Source organism: Ranitomeya imitator, chromosome 2 (genome assembly GCF_032444005.1).
Source record: "Ranitomeya imitator isolate aRanImi1 chromosome 2, aRanImi1.pri, whole genome shotgun sequence".
Classification (NCBI taxonomy): Eukaryota; Metazoa; Chordata; class Amphibia; order Anura; family Dendrobatidae; genus Ranitomeya; species Ranitomeya imitator.
The window spans coordinates 472,939,513-472,955,565 of NC_091283.1; the positions used below are offsets into that span (position 1 = coordinate 472,939,513).

A 16,053-nucleotide genomic window follows, 5' to 3' on the forward strand; every position below is an offset into this window, starting at 1 on the left:
AGGAAAATCTTGACATGTGCACATAGCCTTACAGTAAACAAACTAACAATGAGAGACTGGTACAGAGGGAATAGGACCCTGCCCTTGCGGGCTTACATTCTACAGGATTATGGGGAAGGAGACAGTAGGTCGAGGGTTGCAGTAGCTCCAATGGTGTTGAGGTGGCCGTGTGGTCATTACAGGCTGTAAGCTTCCTTGAAGAGGTGGGTTTTCAGGTGTCTTTTGAAGGATCCAAATGTGGTGGATTACTGGACGCGTTGGGGCACAGAATTCCAGAGGATGGGGAATATTCGGGCGATTGGGTGAGGAGCGAATAAGCGTGGAGGAGAGAAGGAGGTCTTGGGAGGACCGGAGATTACGTGAGGGAAGATATTGAGAGATTAGTGTGGAAATATACTGAGGAGAAAGGTTATGGATGGCTTTGTAGGTCAGTGTTAGTAGTTTAAACTGGATACGCAGGGAAATTGGGAGCCAGTGAAGGGATTTGCAAAGAGGGGAAGCAGGAGTGTAGTGAGGAGAGAGATTAATTAGTCGGGCAGCAGAGTTAAGGATGGACTGGAGGGGTGCGAGAGTGTTAGAAGGTAGGCCACAGAGGAGGATGTTGCAGTAGTCGAGGCGGGAGATGATTAGGGCATGCACGAGCATTTTGGTAGAGTGAGGGTTAAGGAAAGGACGGATTCTGGAGATATTTTTGAGTTGGAGGAGACAGGAGGTGGCGAGAGCTTGGATGTGCGGTTTGAAGGACAGGGCAGAGTCAAGGGTTACTCCGAGGCAGCGGATTTTGGGGACAGGGGAAAGTGTGATTTCATTTATTTTTATAGATAGATCAGGTAGGGAAGATATGCGTGATGGAGGAAAGATAATTAGTTCAGATTTGTCCACATTGAGCTTGAGGAAGCGAGAGGAGAAGAAGGAAGATATGGCCGATAGACATTCTGGGATTCTGGAGTGCAGAGAGGTGACATCTGGGCCAGAGAGGTAGATCTGAGTGTCATCAGCATAAAGGTGGTACTGGAAGCCATAGGACCTCATGAGTTGTCCCAGGCCGAGTGTATAGATTGAGAAGAGTAAAGGTCCTAGGACAGATCCTTGAGGGACACCAACAGAAAGGGGGCGAGATGAAGAGGTAGTATGAGAGTAGGAAACGCTAAATGTGCGGTTGGAAAGGTATGAGGAGATCCAAGATAGGGCGAGGTCTTTGACACCAAAGGAGGAGAGGATCTGTAGTAGGAGGCAGTGGTCAACTGTGTCAAAGGCAGAGGACAGGTCTAAGAGGAGGAGTATAGAGAATTGTCTGTTAGCTTTGGCTGTAAGTAAGTCGTTAGTAAGTTTGGTCAGGGCAGTCTCAGTGGAATGGTGGGGACGGAAGCCAGATTGTAGGTTGTCAAAGAGAGAGTTAGATGCAAAGTGAGAGGAAAGTTCAGCATGGACGTGCTGCTCAAGGAGTTTGGGAGCAAAGATATGGGGCAGTTGCTGGACATAGCAGTTGGATCGAGGGTTGGCTTTTTTGAGGATAGGTGTGATTGTGGCATGTTTGAAAGCAGAGGGGAAGATACCAGAAGTTAGTGATTAGGTTGAATAGATGGGTAAGGGATGGGATTAGTGTGGTGGTGAGGTTGGGGAGGAGGTGGGATGGGATGGGGTCAAGCGCACAAGGGGTAAGGTGTGATTTGGAGAGAAGATGAGCAAGCTGTCCTTCGGTGATTTTGGAGAGGGAAGTTATGGGGTTAGGGCATTGGTCTGGAATGCAAATGAATACACTATATGTATCCCAAGGACAAGAACTTGTAGAGAAAAATCCTCCTCAAGGAGTTAAATGGGTTTTGTTTTGATTATTTCACCACAGAGAGCAGCGAAGAACAAGATGAGGAAGAAGCGTCTGTGTTCAAGAGGAAGAAGCGGGAGACCCTCAACCCCATGGTGCAGAAGGTAGTGGGGGACCCTTGTAACAAATATGATTTTTAAAGTGGAGAACCCCTTTAAATATGAGTGTTAGGGAAATGTTCTAATAACTTCTGTGCTGAATACCTTGATGAGGACGAACGTCCTAATAGTCAGGGGTGTCAAACTGCATTCCTCGAGGGCCGCAAACCATGCATGTTTTCAAGATTTCCTTAGCATTGCACAAGGTGCTGCAATCATTATGTGTGTAGGTGATTAAATTATCACCTGTGCAGTACAAGGAAATCCTGAAAACATGACCTGTTTGCAGCCCTCGAGGAATGCAGTTTGACACCCCTGCTAATAGTCCAACTGTAGATCTGCCACATCATGGTGCAAGACACAGTGAGAAGACGAGCCTAGAAAGCCGACATTATCACAAGGGTTGCTGATTTAGCAGTTCCCTGTTCTCCAGTGGTAATTACATTTCTTCTCTTTTTTTTTCAGACTAAACAAAGGGTGAAGGAGGCAGAGTATAAAGTGAGCAGCAGCGATGAGGAGGAAAAGCCGTCCAGCTCCATAAGTGTGTCTTATAAATCTACACGGTCAGCGGTGAGAGGATCCTTATACCTATCCGAAGTCTGTTCTTTCCTGATATTTACTTCCGGCCATCACCGGAGCCTGATAACAGCTGATCGCTGGGGGTGATCGGTAGAGCACAATTATCAAACTAGTGGAGAATTTTAGGTTCCTGCAGTTGCCACTAGGGGGAGTTTAGCAGCTTTCGTGTATTTACATTTAAAGGGTACATGTCAGCCAATTTTTCCATATAGAAGTATTGCTATGCCTGTATAGGAACTGGTCCTGCAATGAAAATGATGCCTTTTTATGTATATAGGAAAGATATATATCGGTATCGATATATACTTTTTATGTAGATCTCTGATGTACTAGTCACAAGAAATGTAGCATATCCATTGGCAAACCAGAATGGAATTGTACTAGGGACACTTACATTCTGCACTAGCCTTGGTGTACTTCCAGTGTATAAATCTGTCCAGGAGCTCCCCCTAGTGGTGGTGGGAGGATGCTAAAATTGTATAATTTTTAAAGGAGTTGCCCATGATGAGAAAAAAATGGCTGATTTCTGTCAGGGACAGAGCCACCCGTGACCATGGGTTGTGTCTGATATCGAATCTCAGCCCCATGGCAATAAATGGAGCTGAACTGCAATACCAAGTACAACCCATGGTTGTGAAAGAAATAAAGCAGCCATGTTTTTCTAATCCTGCATCACCCTTTTTGATTGTGAAAGGAAGCAGATAATGTAGTGTATTAATTTCATTAAACTTTTATCCATGGCTTTTCAGAAACCTGTAGGTCCAGATGACATGGGAGCAACAGCCACGTATGAGCTGGACACCGAGAAAGACAAAGATGCGCAGGCAATATTTGAAAGGAGCCAAAAAGTGCAGGAGGTAAGTAGAAACGCCACGTGAAAGTTGGCCAAGACCGGGTAAGATATGTGGGAGACCAAAAACAATTGCTCACAATTATAAATAATGATCCCTTCACAATATAATTATAGACCTACAGCGGCCACGAAGAAGCTTCACGGTCAAAAATCAGATATATAACAGCAGAACACAAGCGATTAAAATCAATACTTATGGTGGAACATAGATACAGAAAACAAGAAGAGCCATATTTCCCCAATGATAACCATATATACCCAATATTGGTTTGGGTGTCACACTGTATGTGATGAGGGTCTCGTAGGTATAAATAAATACAAGATCCAAGATGGTAGAAAAATACCTATATAATCAACCGTATCTATATTGCGTATAATATAAAGAGCCTATTTAATTATACGGTATCATAAAAAAGTTAAATAATGAGGCTGAATATACTCATTTTCCTGTTGGTTATCATCATATATATGGTCACATAGGTAAACTGAAAAAATGATGTACTCCGTTATATCTAAGGTATATGGCCAATTGAATCTCCGTTAACTGTGGCCATGGCGGGGAAATATGTATAATGCTAGACACCTCGACGTGTGTTTCTCCGCCACCTGCAGTTTTTCCTCCTGACAATCGTGAGTAGAGACATTAGGAATATAAAGATTGTCTCAGAGTAGTCCCTATACCACCACGTGTACACTTTGCAAAGCAACAAATGAATGGCGAGCCATGGATGCACCGCCACCTCTACACTTCCAGCAGTGTGCAAAGGCCGCCCCCTTCTGTAGATAGATATAGCATCTTAAATGGTCACTTTTATGTCTATAAACTTAGTTTCAGCGGATGATCAATGCAATGGCTAACAAAGTTGTGATTTCATTTATTCAAGATGCTGTTTTCAGCCCCTCAAAAGTTATTCAAAAGTGCAATCCATCAGGTGTCTCCTTTTTAACTTGCTGTTCTTCATATGTTGTCAAGTGATGTCTAGAAGTAAAGACCCCAAGGTGGATTATAGGAAGTGGGGGGGGGGGGTATTTGTCTCTGCTCCTGCTCTCCTGTCTGTCATACTGCATACATGTGTAAGAGGCAGGCTTTCAGCCATTGGACAGTAGGATGAACATTGCTGGGAAGTAAGGGGAAAAGAAGTTCCAGCACCTATTGTCCTGGCAGAATGTTGAAGCAAAGCTTCCCACTCAGAAATAGTGGATGGCAGGGTACAGAACATGAGCACCTGGACATTTTAGACTGGTATGTCCATCATCAGCTGTTTTACATTGCTGTTGGGGTTAAAGGAATAAACACTCCTAGGCTATGGTCACATGTTGCTTTTTTGCTCCTTTTTTCTGCAGACAAAACGTGATCTCTTGGCAGAAAAACAGCTGCAGACAAAAGCAGGTTTTGCTGTTTTTTTTTGCTGCATTTTTTAGGATCCCAAAGTTCAGTTTTGCTTCCACCATACAAGCATGAACAATGCAAGGTTTTAGGCCACCAGTGCAAATCCTATGTCAAACCATAAACATTTTTTATTTTTTTTTTTAAAGGGCAAACTGATCAAATTATTTAGCCGAAAAAGATTTTTATGTCTGAAAAAAAATTGCAAATGTAAAAACAGCAGGGGGAAGTTGAATTGGTCAGGCATAGTTTACCCAAGGGTGCTTCCGTATTGCCTTTTGCACCCGTCCAGTTGTCCTGTTGAGGCTCTCCGAAGCCCCAAACAACGGGATTCGGACATATGCGCCGATGGGGTCATGGACTGTGTCTTACCATGCACTGTCCTCCCTCCCCCACTGCATCTAGTTCACTCTCTGACTTTGAACCAGTTACAGAAGAAGAAGTAAGCAGGCTCCTTGCATCTTCTCGCCCGACCACTTGCACCAGTGACCCCATTCCGTCACATTTCCTCCAGTCCCTTTCCCCGGCTGTCACCTCTCACCTAACAAAAATATTCAACCTTTCCCTCACTTCCGGTATTTTTCCCTCCTCATTTAAGCATGCCATCATACATCCATTACTTAAAAAACCATCCCTCGACCAAAACTGTGCCGCTAATTATAGACCTGTCTCTAATCTTCCCTTCATCTCTAAACTCCTCGAACGCCTGGTCCACTCCCGTCTTACCCGCTATCTCTCAGATAACTCTCTTCTCGACCCTCTTCAATCTGGTTTCCGCTCTTTACACTCTACTGAAACTGCCCTCACTAAAGTCTCTAATGACCTACTAACAGCTAAATCTAATGGTCACTACTCCATGCTAATTCTCTTGGATCTCTCTGCAGCATTCGATACTGTGGATCATCAGCTCCTCCTCACTATGCTCCGCTCCATCGGCCTCAAGGACACCGTTCTCTCCTGGTTCTCCTCCTATCTCTCTGACCGATCCTTCACTGTATGTTTCGCTGGTTCCTCCTCCTCTCACCTTCCCCTTACTGTTGGGGTTCCTCAAGGATCAGTCCTAGGCCCCCTCCTCTTCTCTTTGTATACTGCCCCTATTGGACAAACAATCAGTAGATTTGGCTTCCAGTACCATCTCTATGCTGACGACACCCAACTATACACTTCTTCTCCTGATCTCACGCCTGCCTTATTAGAAAACACCAGTGATTGTCTTACCGCTGTCTCTAGCATCATGTCCTCCCTCTATCTGAAACTAAACCTGTCAAAAACTGAACTCCTCGTGTTTTCTCCCTCTACTAACCTACCTTTGCCTGACATTGCCATCTCCGTTTGCGGTTCCACCATTACTCCAAAGCAACATGCCCGCTGCCTTGGGGTCATCCTTGATTCTGACCTTTCATTCACCCCCCACATCCGATCACTGGCTCGCTCTTCTTACCTGCATCTCAAAAACATTTCTAGAATTCGCCCTTTTCTTACTTTCGACTCTGCAAAAACTCTTACTGTTTCACTTATTCATTCTCGTCTGGACTATTGTAACTCTCTACTAATCGGCCTCCCTCTTACCAAACTCTCCCCGCTCCAATCTGTCCTGAATGCTGCTGCCAGGATCATATTCCTCACCAACCGTTACACCGATGCCTCTACCTTGTGCCAGTCATTACACTGGTTACCCATCCACTCAAGAATCCAGTACAAAACTACTACCCTCATCCACAAAGCACTCCATGGCTCAGCACCACCCTACATCTCCTCTCTGGTCTCAGTCTACCACCCTACCCGTGCCCTTCGCTCCGCTGATGACCTCAGGTTAGCATCCTCAATAATCAGAACCTCCCACTCCCGTCTCCAAGACTTTACACGTGCTGCGCCGATTCTTTGGAATGCACTACCTAGGATAATACGATTAATCCCCAATCCCCACAGTTTTAAGCGTGCCCTAAAAACTCATTTGTTCAGACTGGCCTACCGCCTCAATGCATTAACCTAACGATCCCTGTGTGGCCTATATTAAAAAAAAAAAAAAAAAAAATTAATTAACTGGTTCATGCAGCTTTACATGAACACCCAAGCCTTACACTATGGCTGGTCCGAATAACTATAGCAATTGTTACCATCCACCTCTCGTGTCTCCCCTTTTCCTCATAGTTTGTAAGCTTACGAGCAGGGCCCTCACTCCTCTTGGTATCTGTTTTGAACTGTATTTCTGTTATGCTGTAATGTCTATTGTATGTACAAGTCCCCTCTATAATTTGTAAAGCGCTGCGGAATATGTTGGCGCTATATAAATAAAAATTATTATTATTATTATTATTGAGTGTCCCCCTTTAGTAGGCGTACAGGCCCGAAAATGATGCACGTCAGATTGCACGTTCTCTCTGCCGGCACCATTACAGTCTATGGCCCTTCGGCGCATACGTCACCATCCTGTTTTGCTGGGTGTTCAGACGTAAGCTCCGACAGGGCAAATAGACAGCCCAAAAACCTCAATGTGAACGCACCCTAAGACATTGGCAGTGCGTTGAGTTGGTCATATTCTGGCTTTCTTGATTATGACATTGCTGCCTCTCTACTTTCCTCCCAGACTCCAGGATGTGAATATAGAGATACAAAACGTCTCCATTTAGCCTTATTGTTACCCTATATTATGTGAAAACATTTGCTTATTAAGATGTATCTATTCAGTCTACATTTTGTCAGTTTGATCACCACGTACCCCATGAACTATGACATTTTTTGTATTTTTTGTTCCTCACTTAGGAACTGAAGGGTAAGGAAGATGATAAGATCTACCGTGGTCTGCACAATTACCAGAAATTCATTAAACCTAAAGACACATCCTTGGGGAATGCATCTTCCGGCATGGTCAGGTATTGATGTTCGTGATGTTTATCAGCGTGCTAAGCCATATGACTAAAGTACAGAGGCAGTTTTCGTTTCTCTCACTTGTCAAAAGTCTATTCAAGGGGTTTTCTAGGTTATGCTTAAAATAGGCCATAATAATTAGATCCATTGTTACAGCATTTTTTTATGGAATTGTAGCAACCAAAAACACCGTAATTTTTGGCATTCTTGAATTTTTCCCATTTACAGTGTTTATCTTTCAGGTTAATTATTTTCATATTTTGATCGGACTTTTCTGAACGTGGCAATACCAAATATGTGTATTTTTTAAATTTCTTTATCGCCTCTCATTGGGGGACACAGGAACCATGGGTGTATGCTGCTGCCACTAGGAGGCTGACACTATGCAAATAAAAAAGTTAGCTCCTCCTCTGCAGTGTACACCCCACCGACTGGCATTATACGCTTCAGTTTAGCTTAGTGTCAGTAGGAGGTGGACACGGGTCTTTCATTAGACCCTTATCTACCTCAATGTGCGCCGTTTCTTTTCAGGTTTTCCGGAGGGATACAGGGTGAACAGTCACACCTGTAGTCCCACCATGCGGACTATGAGTACGGTGTGTACTGCCACCCCGTATCCTCATAGATCCCTCAGCAGGACCAAGATCCTAGCACACAAGCGTGCTCAGAAGTCCGGTCCTGCATCCGTCCCCCACCCACTCGCCCACCAGAGCCTGTCGGTTGCGGAGACGAGGACGTCCATCAGCTCCCTGGACGTCTCATACCTTGCAGGTTAGTACCGACGTGGGATGTTTGAGGTGAGTATTTTCCCTTCTAGATCCACAAACGGGGGTGCCTTATTTCACATCTTACCTGCAAGGCAGAGGTAAAGCTTTTTCCCTTGACGAGCATTGGGTCCCTTCGGATCTCTTTCAGCCGCCGCACGGCGCGGCTGCCTTTTCTGACTACGTGACAGCGCTGTTCCGGCCGCTCTAACAGCGGCCACTTTGCACCAATGCGGCCCTCTCTGGCCGCCGCACCGCTTCCCTGGCGGCGGCCGCCCTGTCCCCTGTTCCGGCGCGACTGCAGACGGGCAAAACCAGGGACTCCTTTACAACTACCGTGCCGCTTCTTCTATGTGTCCGCGCTGTTCCGGCCGCTCTATCAGCGACCACCTTGCTCCAGCGCGGCCTTCTCTGGCCGCCGCACCGCCTGCGGCTGCCCGGCTCCGGCCGCTGTATGCGGCGCTTCACTCTTTTCTTCAGTGCGGCAGCTTTGCCAAGCCGCCGCATCGCTTCGGGTCCCTGCAGCTGTGCTCCTCCTGCCGCGGTCTGCGGCCGTTCATCCTGTCACCTTCGGTGGCGCTGCTCCGGCTGCGGTGTGCGGCCGCTCAGCTGCCGGCCGCTTACATACTCCGCGACCTGTAAGGCTCCCTCTCCGGTCACCTATCTAATTTAGGCCCCGGCTTCTGCCCAGGCCTACTTCCGGTGCCGGACTCCGCCCCCTTTCTTCTCTCATCGGGCGGGCTTTTCTCCCGCCCGACATTTTCACTACGGCCCGCCTTCTCTCCGCCCACCGGCGCCATCTTGGGACTCCTTTTACATGCACGAGTCCTCTCTTCTCTGGAGCCCATACCGCGGTCACATCCGCAGTTCGGTCCAATTTGCAGCAGGAGCCCTCCTGCCTACAGGACTTCTTCTTACCGGAGGCCGATCATCAAGCCGAGCAGCGTCCTCCGGATTCCGTTTTTCATCTACTGTGAGTAGCTCTGCACTGCAGACCGTCACTCCCCTCTGAACCCCCCCCCCCCGTCCCCTAACCACTCGAGCAAAAGGGGGCCACTCTCGTCTTCCTACTCCTGCAGCAACCCGATTGTGTCCACCGCCCTGGATCCCCCGGCTGCTCCGCTCGAGAGCGACGCCCTGGCTGGGTTTTTCCTCTGTCACAATCGGTGGCGGATCTGACACGGGTGTCTCACACTCTGGTGTCCGTGCTGGACCGATTTACCCCTGCAGACCCCCGCAGTAGCCAGCGGGTCGCAGGAAGCTCCGTCCGAGCCCTCCATTATAGGCCGCAAAAGGTCCAGACAGGAACGCCGGTCTGAGTCCTCTTCACGCTCCATCTCACCACACGGTCCTTCTCTGCGGTCGACCTCCCCCCGGCCTCCTCTCCTGAGTCAGGCGAGGCGTTCTCCGATGCGCCCTCAGAGGATACTTCGGAGCTGTATTCTAACCAAATCGCTACCATGAGGGATATGGTTCAGAATCTCATTGGAGCAATAAATCAAACCTGTGGCATCAAGGAGTCCGCTATGGAACCCGCAGATCAGGCGGTTTACTTCAGACGGGCTAAACCACCTTCCAAGTTCTTCTCTCCTCACCCGGAGTTCGAGGTGATTATGACCAGAGAAAGGGAGAACCCGACCAGACGCTTTCAGAGAGGAAAGCGACTTGGCGTTTTGTACCCCCCTTTTCCCCGGAGCTCACCACTAATCGGACGGTTTCCCCTTCGGTGGATCCTCCGGTTTACAGACTGTCCACCAGCACAGTCGTTCCACTGTCCAGCGGAGCATCTCTGAAGGATTCTAACGATAGTCATAGAATCTTTCGCGAAGTCAGCATTTGAAGCGGCCTCAGCTAGTCTTTGCCCGGCTTTTGCTTCCACTTGGGTTTCAAAATCCACATCCAAGTGGGCCAAACAACTCCGTCAGGGCATTCTGGACGGGGCTCCACCCGGACAGCTGGCGGAACTTGCCAATCAGATTTCTCACGCAGGTGAATATCTGGTCTCCGCCTCCCTGGATGCCGCGTCTTGTGCGGCTCAGGCATCCAGCAACGCGGTTGCCATCCGCCGGACCGTTTTGGCTTAAGGCCTGGCAGGCGGATTTGTCTTCTAAAAAGTCCCTTAGCAGCCTGCCTTTTCAGGGGTCTCGTTTCTTTGGTTCTAAGCTCGACCAAATCATCAAGAACGTCACCGGGGGGCACAAGTTCTGTTTTTCCCCAGGCCAAACCTCGTCGTCCTCCCCCTAGACGACAGAGGTCACAGGCACGTCAGGAGAGGACAGTATCCTTTAGGCCCACTCCTTCCTGGTGTCCTCGCTACTCCCAGGGTAGATCCTCCAGACCCGGGACTGGAAGGTCCACCTCGGCATGACTCTCGGCAAGACCCCAACCCACCTCCCAGGCTGGGCGGCCGTCTCCTCTTCTTCAGGGACGTCTGGATCTCCTCAGTGGGTCAGGGAAGTTGTATCCTTGGGATACAAGATAGAGTTCGTTTCACTTCCCCGGGATCGCTTCTTCGAATCCCGACCTCCAAGAGACTCCGCTCTAGTTCCGGGCTTCTTCGCACCCATCGCTTCTCTCCTCAAAGCCGGGGTAATCGTTCCCGTTCCAGAAAAAGAACGGTTCACAGGTTTCTATTCAAACCTTTTTTTGTGGTACCCAAAAAAAAACAAAAAAAACGGCAAGGTGCGTCCCATTCTGGATCTCAAACTACTGAACAGGAGAGTTCGTCTGAAGCTCTTCAGGATGGAATCCCTTCATTCAGTAATTGCTTCCATGGAGGCTCAGGAATTTCTGTGTCCCATAGATATTCACGACACCTACCTCCATGTCCCGATATTCCCGGGACATCACCGACTCCTGCGCTTTGCGGTGCTCCAGGACCACTTTCAGTTCGTCGCCCTGCCGTTCAATCTTGCAACCGCTCCAAGAGTTTTCACGAAGATCATGGCAGCGCTGATGGTTTTCTTGGGGTCAGAGGCCTGGTTCTGTTTCCATACCTCGACGACATCCTCATCAAGGCTCCATCCTTTTCTCACGAGAGCCTATCCATCGTTCTCGACACACCTAGCCCGTTTCGGGTGACTGGTCAACCGATTGAAGTCCTGCCTTATTCCTTATCAGCGCATCATCTTTCTGGGCATGCTCTTCGACACTCGTCAGACCAAAGTCTTTCTTCCCGAAGACAAGAGATCCATCCTTCGTTGGGACATACGCTTGCTCCAGGGTCATCGGCCTCCCTCCTCCCGTCCAGCCATGAAGGTTATGGGGAGGATGGTAGTGACATTGGAAGCGACTCCCTTCGCCCAATTCATTCACGATTCCTTCAGCAAGTCATTCTGTCTCAGTGGGACAGGTCGGTCTTCTCCCTGGATCGTCCTATCCGACACTCTCTCCGGGTCAAGCGGTCTCTCAAGTGGTGCCCGACGTCACCCCTCATCTCCCAGGGCAGGTTCTTCCTTGCAGTTCACTGGCAGGTGGTGACAACGGACGCCTGCCTGCTCGGCTGGGGTGCGGTATTTCGCCACCTGACTGTTCAGGGCCATTGGTCGGCGCAGGAGTCATCTGTACCGATCAATCTCCTCGGGATTCGGGCCATTTTTCTGTCCCTCCGTTTCTGGGAAAGGATTCTCAGGGGGACTCTGAGCTCCTTGGCCCTGGCCGGGGTATCCAGGATCCTCCTCTGGGCAGAAGCAACAGTTCCGGTGATATCCGTGGTGCATATCCCCGGCGTGGACAATTGGGCCGCCGACTTCCTCAGCCGCGAGGGCCTCGCGGCAGGAGAATGGTCTTTGCACCACGTAGTCTTCCATCAGATTTGTCTTCGATGGGGGACTCCAGATGTGGCCCTCACGGTCTCTCCTACGAACAGGAAGGTCCCTCAGTTCGTCTCCAGGTCTCGCGTTCCTCTTGCAGTGGGCGTCTACGATCTGGCCTTTCCTTGGTCACAGTTCGGGCCTCCCTACCTGTTCCCACACCTTTCATTACTTCCCAAACTGTTGAAGCAGATCATAGCGGAAGAGATGCCGGTCATTCTGATCGCCCCGGATTGGCCCAGGAGAGCTTGGTTCGCGGAGCTCGTCAATCTTCATGCGGACGCTCCCTGGCGCCTTCCAGACAGGCCCGATCTGCTGTCTCAGGGGCCGATCTGCCACCCGAGTTCTCGGTCGCTCAGTTTAGCAGCGTGGCTGTTGAGAGCACAGTTCTAAGAGTGTCCAGCCTTCCAGACCGGGTGATTCACACCATGATTCAGGCTCGGAAGTCTTCGTCTTCCAGGTTCTACTATCGTACCTGGAAAGCTTACTTCCGTTGGTGCGAGTCCAACCGCATTTCTTCTATGTCCTTTTCCCTGCCTTCCATTTTGGCCTTCCTTCAGGCAGGACTGGATTCGGGCCTGGCTCTTAGCTTCCTGAAGGGCCAGGTCTCTGCGTTTTCCATCCTTTTTCAGGTCTTTAGCTTCCCGACCACAGGTTAAGATCTTCCTTCAGGAGTGGCCCACGCTGTCCCTCCGTACAGGGCCCCTGTGGATTCATGGGATTTAAACCTGGTACTGGACGTTCTGAGGGTTTCTCCCTTTGAGCCCCTCAGGGAGATTCCTCTGTCAGTCCTTTCTTGGAAGGTGGCCTTTCTTGTGGCCATCACTTCTATCCGCCGAGTTGACGGCCCTGTCTTGCCGTCCTCCGTTCTTGGTCATCCACCAGGACAAGGTGGTCCTCAGGCCTTCGCCTTTCCTTCCTAAGGTGGTTTTCCACCTTCCACCTCAATAAGGACATCGTTCTACCTTTCTTTTGTCCAGCTCCCACTCATCTTCGGGAGCGATCGTTGAACAAGCTGGACCTTGCCAGGGCAGTGAGGATCTACCTGGATAGAACGTCCACTTTCCGGAAGACTGATTCTCTTTTCGTCATTCCTGATGGCCCGCGCAGAGGCCACCTGGCTTCTAAGGCGACTGTTGCTCGCTGGATCAGAACGGCAATTCGGGAGGCTTACCGGGTCAAGAACAGAGTGCTCCCTCCTGGGATCAAGGCTCACTCTACCCGGGCAGTTGGCGCCTCCTGGGTTTGCACCACAGGGCTTCCGCCCTACAGCTTTGCAAAGCGGCAACTTGGTCTTCCATCCACACGTTCGCCAAATTTTACGAGGTCCATACCTACGCTTCGGCGGACGCCAGCCTTGGCAGAAGGATCTTGCAGGCGGCAGTGGTGAGTCTTCTGACCTGATGGAAGTCTGTTTTCCCGCCCTAGGGACTGCTTTGGGACGTCCCATGGTTCCTGTGTCCCCCAATGAGAGGCGATAAAGAAAACAGGATTTTTGGTTGCTTACCGTAAAATCTGTTTCTTGGAGCCTCCATTGGGGGACACAGCTCCCTCCCAATGTTTCTCAGTTTCTGTTGTTCTAGGTCCTATGACTGTTCTCACGTTTACAGTTCTCAAATTTGTGGTTATGATTTTTCAACCTTGTGGTTTATTTCCTACTGCTTTCTCACTAACTGAAGCGTATAATGCCAGTCGGTGGGGTGTACACTGCAGAGGAGGAGCTAACTTTTTTATTTGCATACTGTCAGCCTCCTAGTGGCAGCAGCATACACCCATGGTTCCTGTGTCCCCCAATGGAGGCTCCAAGAAACAGATTTTACGGTAAGCAACCAAAAATCCTGTTATCTTTATTTTCACTGGGAGGAAAGGGGGGTGATTTGAACCTTTTTTTTTTTTTTTATAATTTTGTTAAAACTATTTTTTTTTTTTTTTTTTTACTGATTTTTGTTATCGCCCACTTGAAGATTCGATTGCTTGTGCTGTATGCAGCTATTCCTCAACATTGCTGCATATAGCAGAAATCAAAGTCTTCCATAATGACAGTGACGGGGGTCATCAGCCACAACCCATCTGCGACCCGCGATCACCTCACGGGTGCGCTTGTCGGCCCAAGTTAATTGCCGGTGTCAGAGATTGACAGTGGCATTTAATAGGTTAAGAATAGCGGTCCATCGTCTGCTGGGTATGGGGTAGGCTCGCTGAGTGAGCCTGCTCCATACACCCGCTTCTGACTTTCGTACGGTGCATGTTGTGAAATGTTTATAGGGTTTTTCTCAAAATCAATAATGGATAAAATTCTACAGTTGTAAAAAAATTTCAATTTAAACTCCTTAATCCCATATGACGTACTATCCCGTCCAGGTGACCTGGGACTTAATTCCCAGTGACGGGATAGTACGTCATATGCGATCGGCCGCGCTCACGGGGGGAGCGCGGCCGATCGCGGCCGGGTGTCAGCTGCCTATCGCAGCTGACATCCGGCACTATGTGCCAGGAGCGGTCACGGACCGCTCCCGGCACATTAACCCCCGGCACACCGCGATCAAACATGATCGCGATGTGCCGGCGGTGCAGGGAAGCATCGCGCAGGGAGGGGGCTCCCTGCGGGCTTCCCTGAGACGATCGGTACACGGTGATGTACTCACCGTGTACCGAGCGTCTTCTCCCTGCAGTCCCCGGATCCAAAATGGCCGCCGGGCTGCATCCGGGTCGTGCAGGGAGCACTTCCAGGTCAGGATCAGGCTGCAGCTGCAGCTCTAATCCTGCCCGGCTGTATGTCAGATCACCGATCTGATAGAGTGCTGTGCACACTGTCAGATCGGTGATCTGTGATGTCCCCCCCTGGGACAAAGTGAAAAAGTAAAAAAAAAAATTACACACGTGTAAAAAAAAAAAAAAAAAATTCCTAAATAAAGAAGAAAAAAAAAATATATTATTCCCATAAATACATTTCTTTATCTAAAACAAAAAAACAATAAAAGTACACATATTTAGTATCGCCGCGTCTGTAACGACCCGACCTATAAAACTGGCCCACTAGTTAACCCCTTCAGTGAACACCGTAAGAAAAAAAAAAAAAACGGGCCAAAAAACAACACTTTATTATCATAACGCTGAACAAAAAGTGGAATAACACGCGATCAAAAAGACGGATATAAATAACCATGGTACCTCTGAAAACGTCATCTTGTCCCGCAAAAAACGAGCCGCCATATAGCATCATAACCAAAAAAATAAAAAAGTTATAGTCCTCAGAATAAAGCGATGCCAAAATAATTATTTTTTCTATAAAATAGCTTTTATCGTATAAAAGCGCCAAAACATAAAAAAAAAAATGATATAAATGAGGTATCGCTGTAATCGTACTGACCCGAAGAATAAAACTGCTTCATCAATTTTACCAAACGCGGAACGGTATAAACGCCTCCCCCAAAAGAAATTCATGAATAGTTGGTTTTTGGTCATTCTGCCTCACAAAAAATCGGAATAAAAAGCGATCAAAAACTGTCACGTGTCCGAAAATGTAACCGATAAAATGTCAACTCGTCCCGCAAAAAACAAGACCTCACATGACTCTGTGGACCAAAATATGGAAAAATTATAGGTCTCAAAATGTGGAGACGCAAAAACGTTTTTGCTATAAAAAGCGTCTTTTAGTGTGTGACGGCTGCCAATCATGAAAATCTGATATAAAAAACGCTATAAAAGTAAATCAAACCCCCCTTCATCACCCCCTTAGTTAGGCTAAGTTCACATTGCGTTAATGGGTTAACGCTAACGGACAGCGTTGCATGGCGAAAATGTCACAATTAACGCCGTGCAACGGGTCCGTTAGCACACCCATTGACAGCAATGTGATTTTCGGGT

General features: G+C 48.4%; 1 protein-coding gene across 1 annotated transcript in view; it reads left to right on the forward strand.

Annotated features, from left to right (window-relative positions):
* RNF113A (ring finger protein 113A) overlaps positions 1-16,053 on the forward strand; it is a 33,998-nt gene that overhangs the window by 1,456 nt on the left and 16,489 nt on the right. The window contains exons 2-5 of the mRNA XM_069751268.1: positions 1,847-1,929; positions 2,389-2,493; positions 3,252-3,359; positions 7,506-7,615. Coding sequence (XP_069607369.1) covers positions 1,847-1,929; positions 2,389-2,493; positions 3,252-3,359; positions 7,506-7,615 — 406 coding nt within the window. The remainder of the gene's footprint in view (positions 1-1,846; positions 1,930-2,388; positions 2,494-3,251; positions 3,360-7,505; positions 7,616-16,053) is intronic.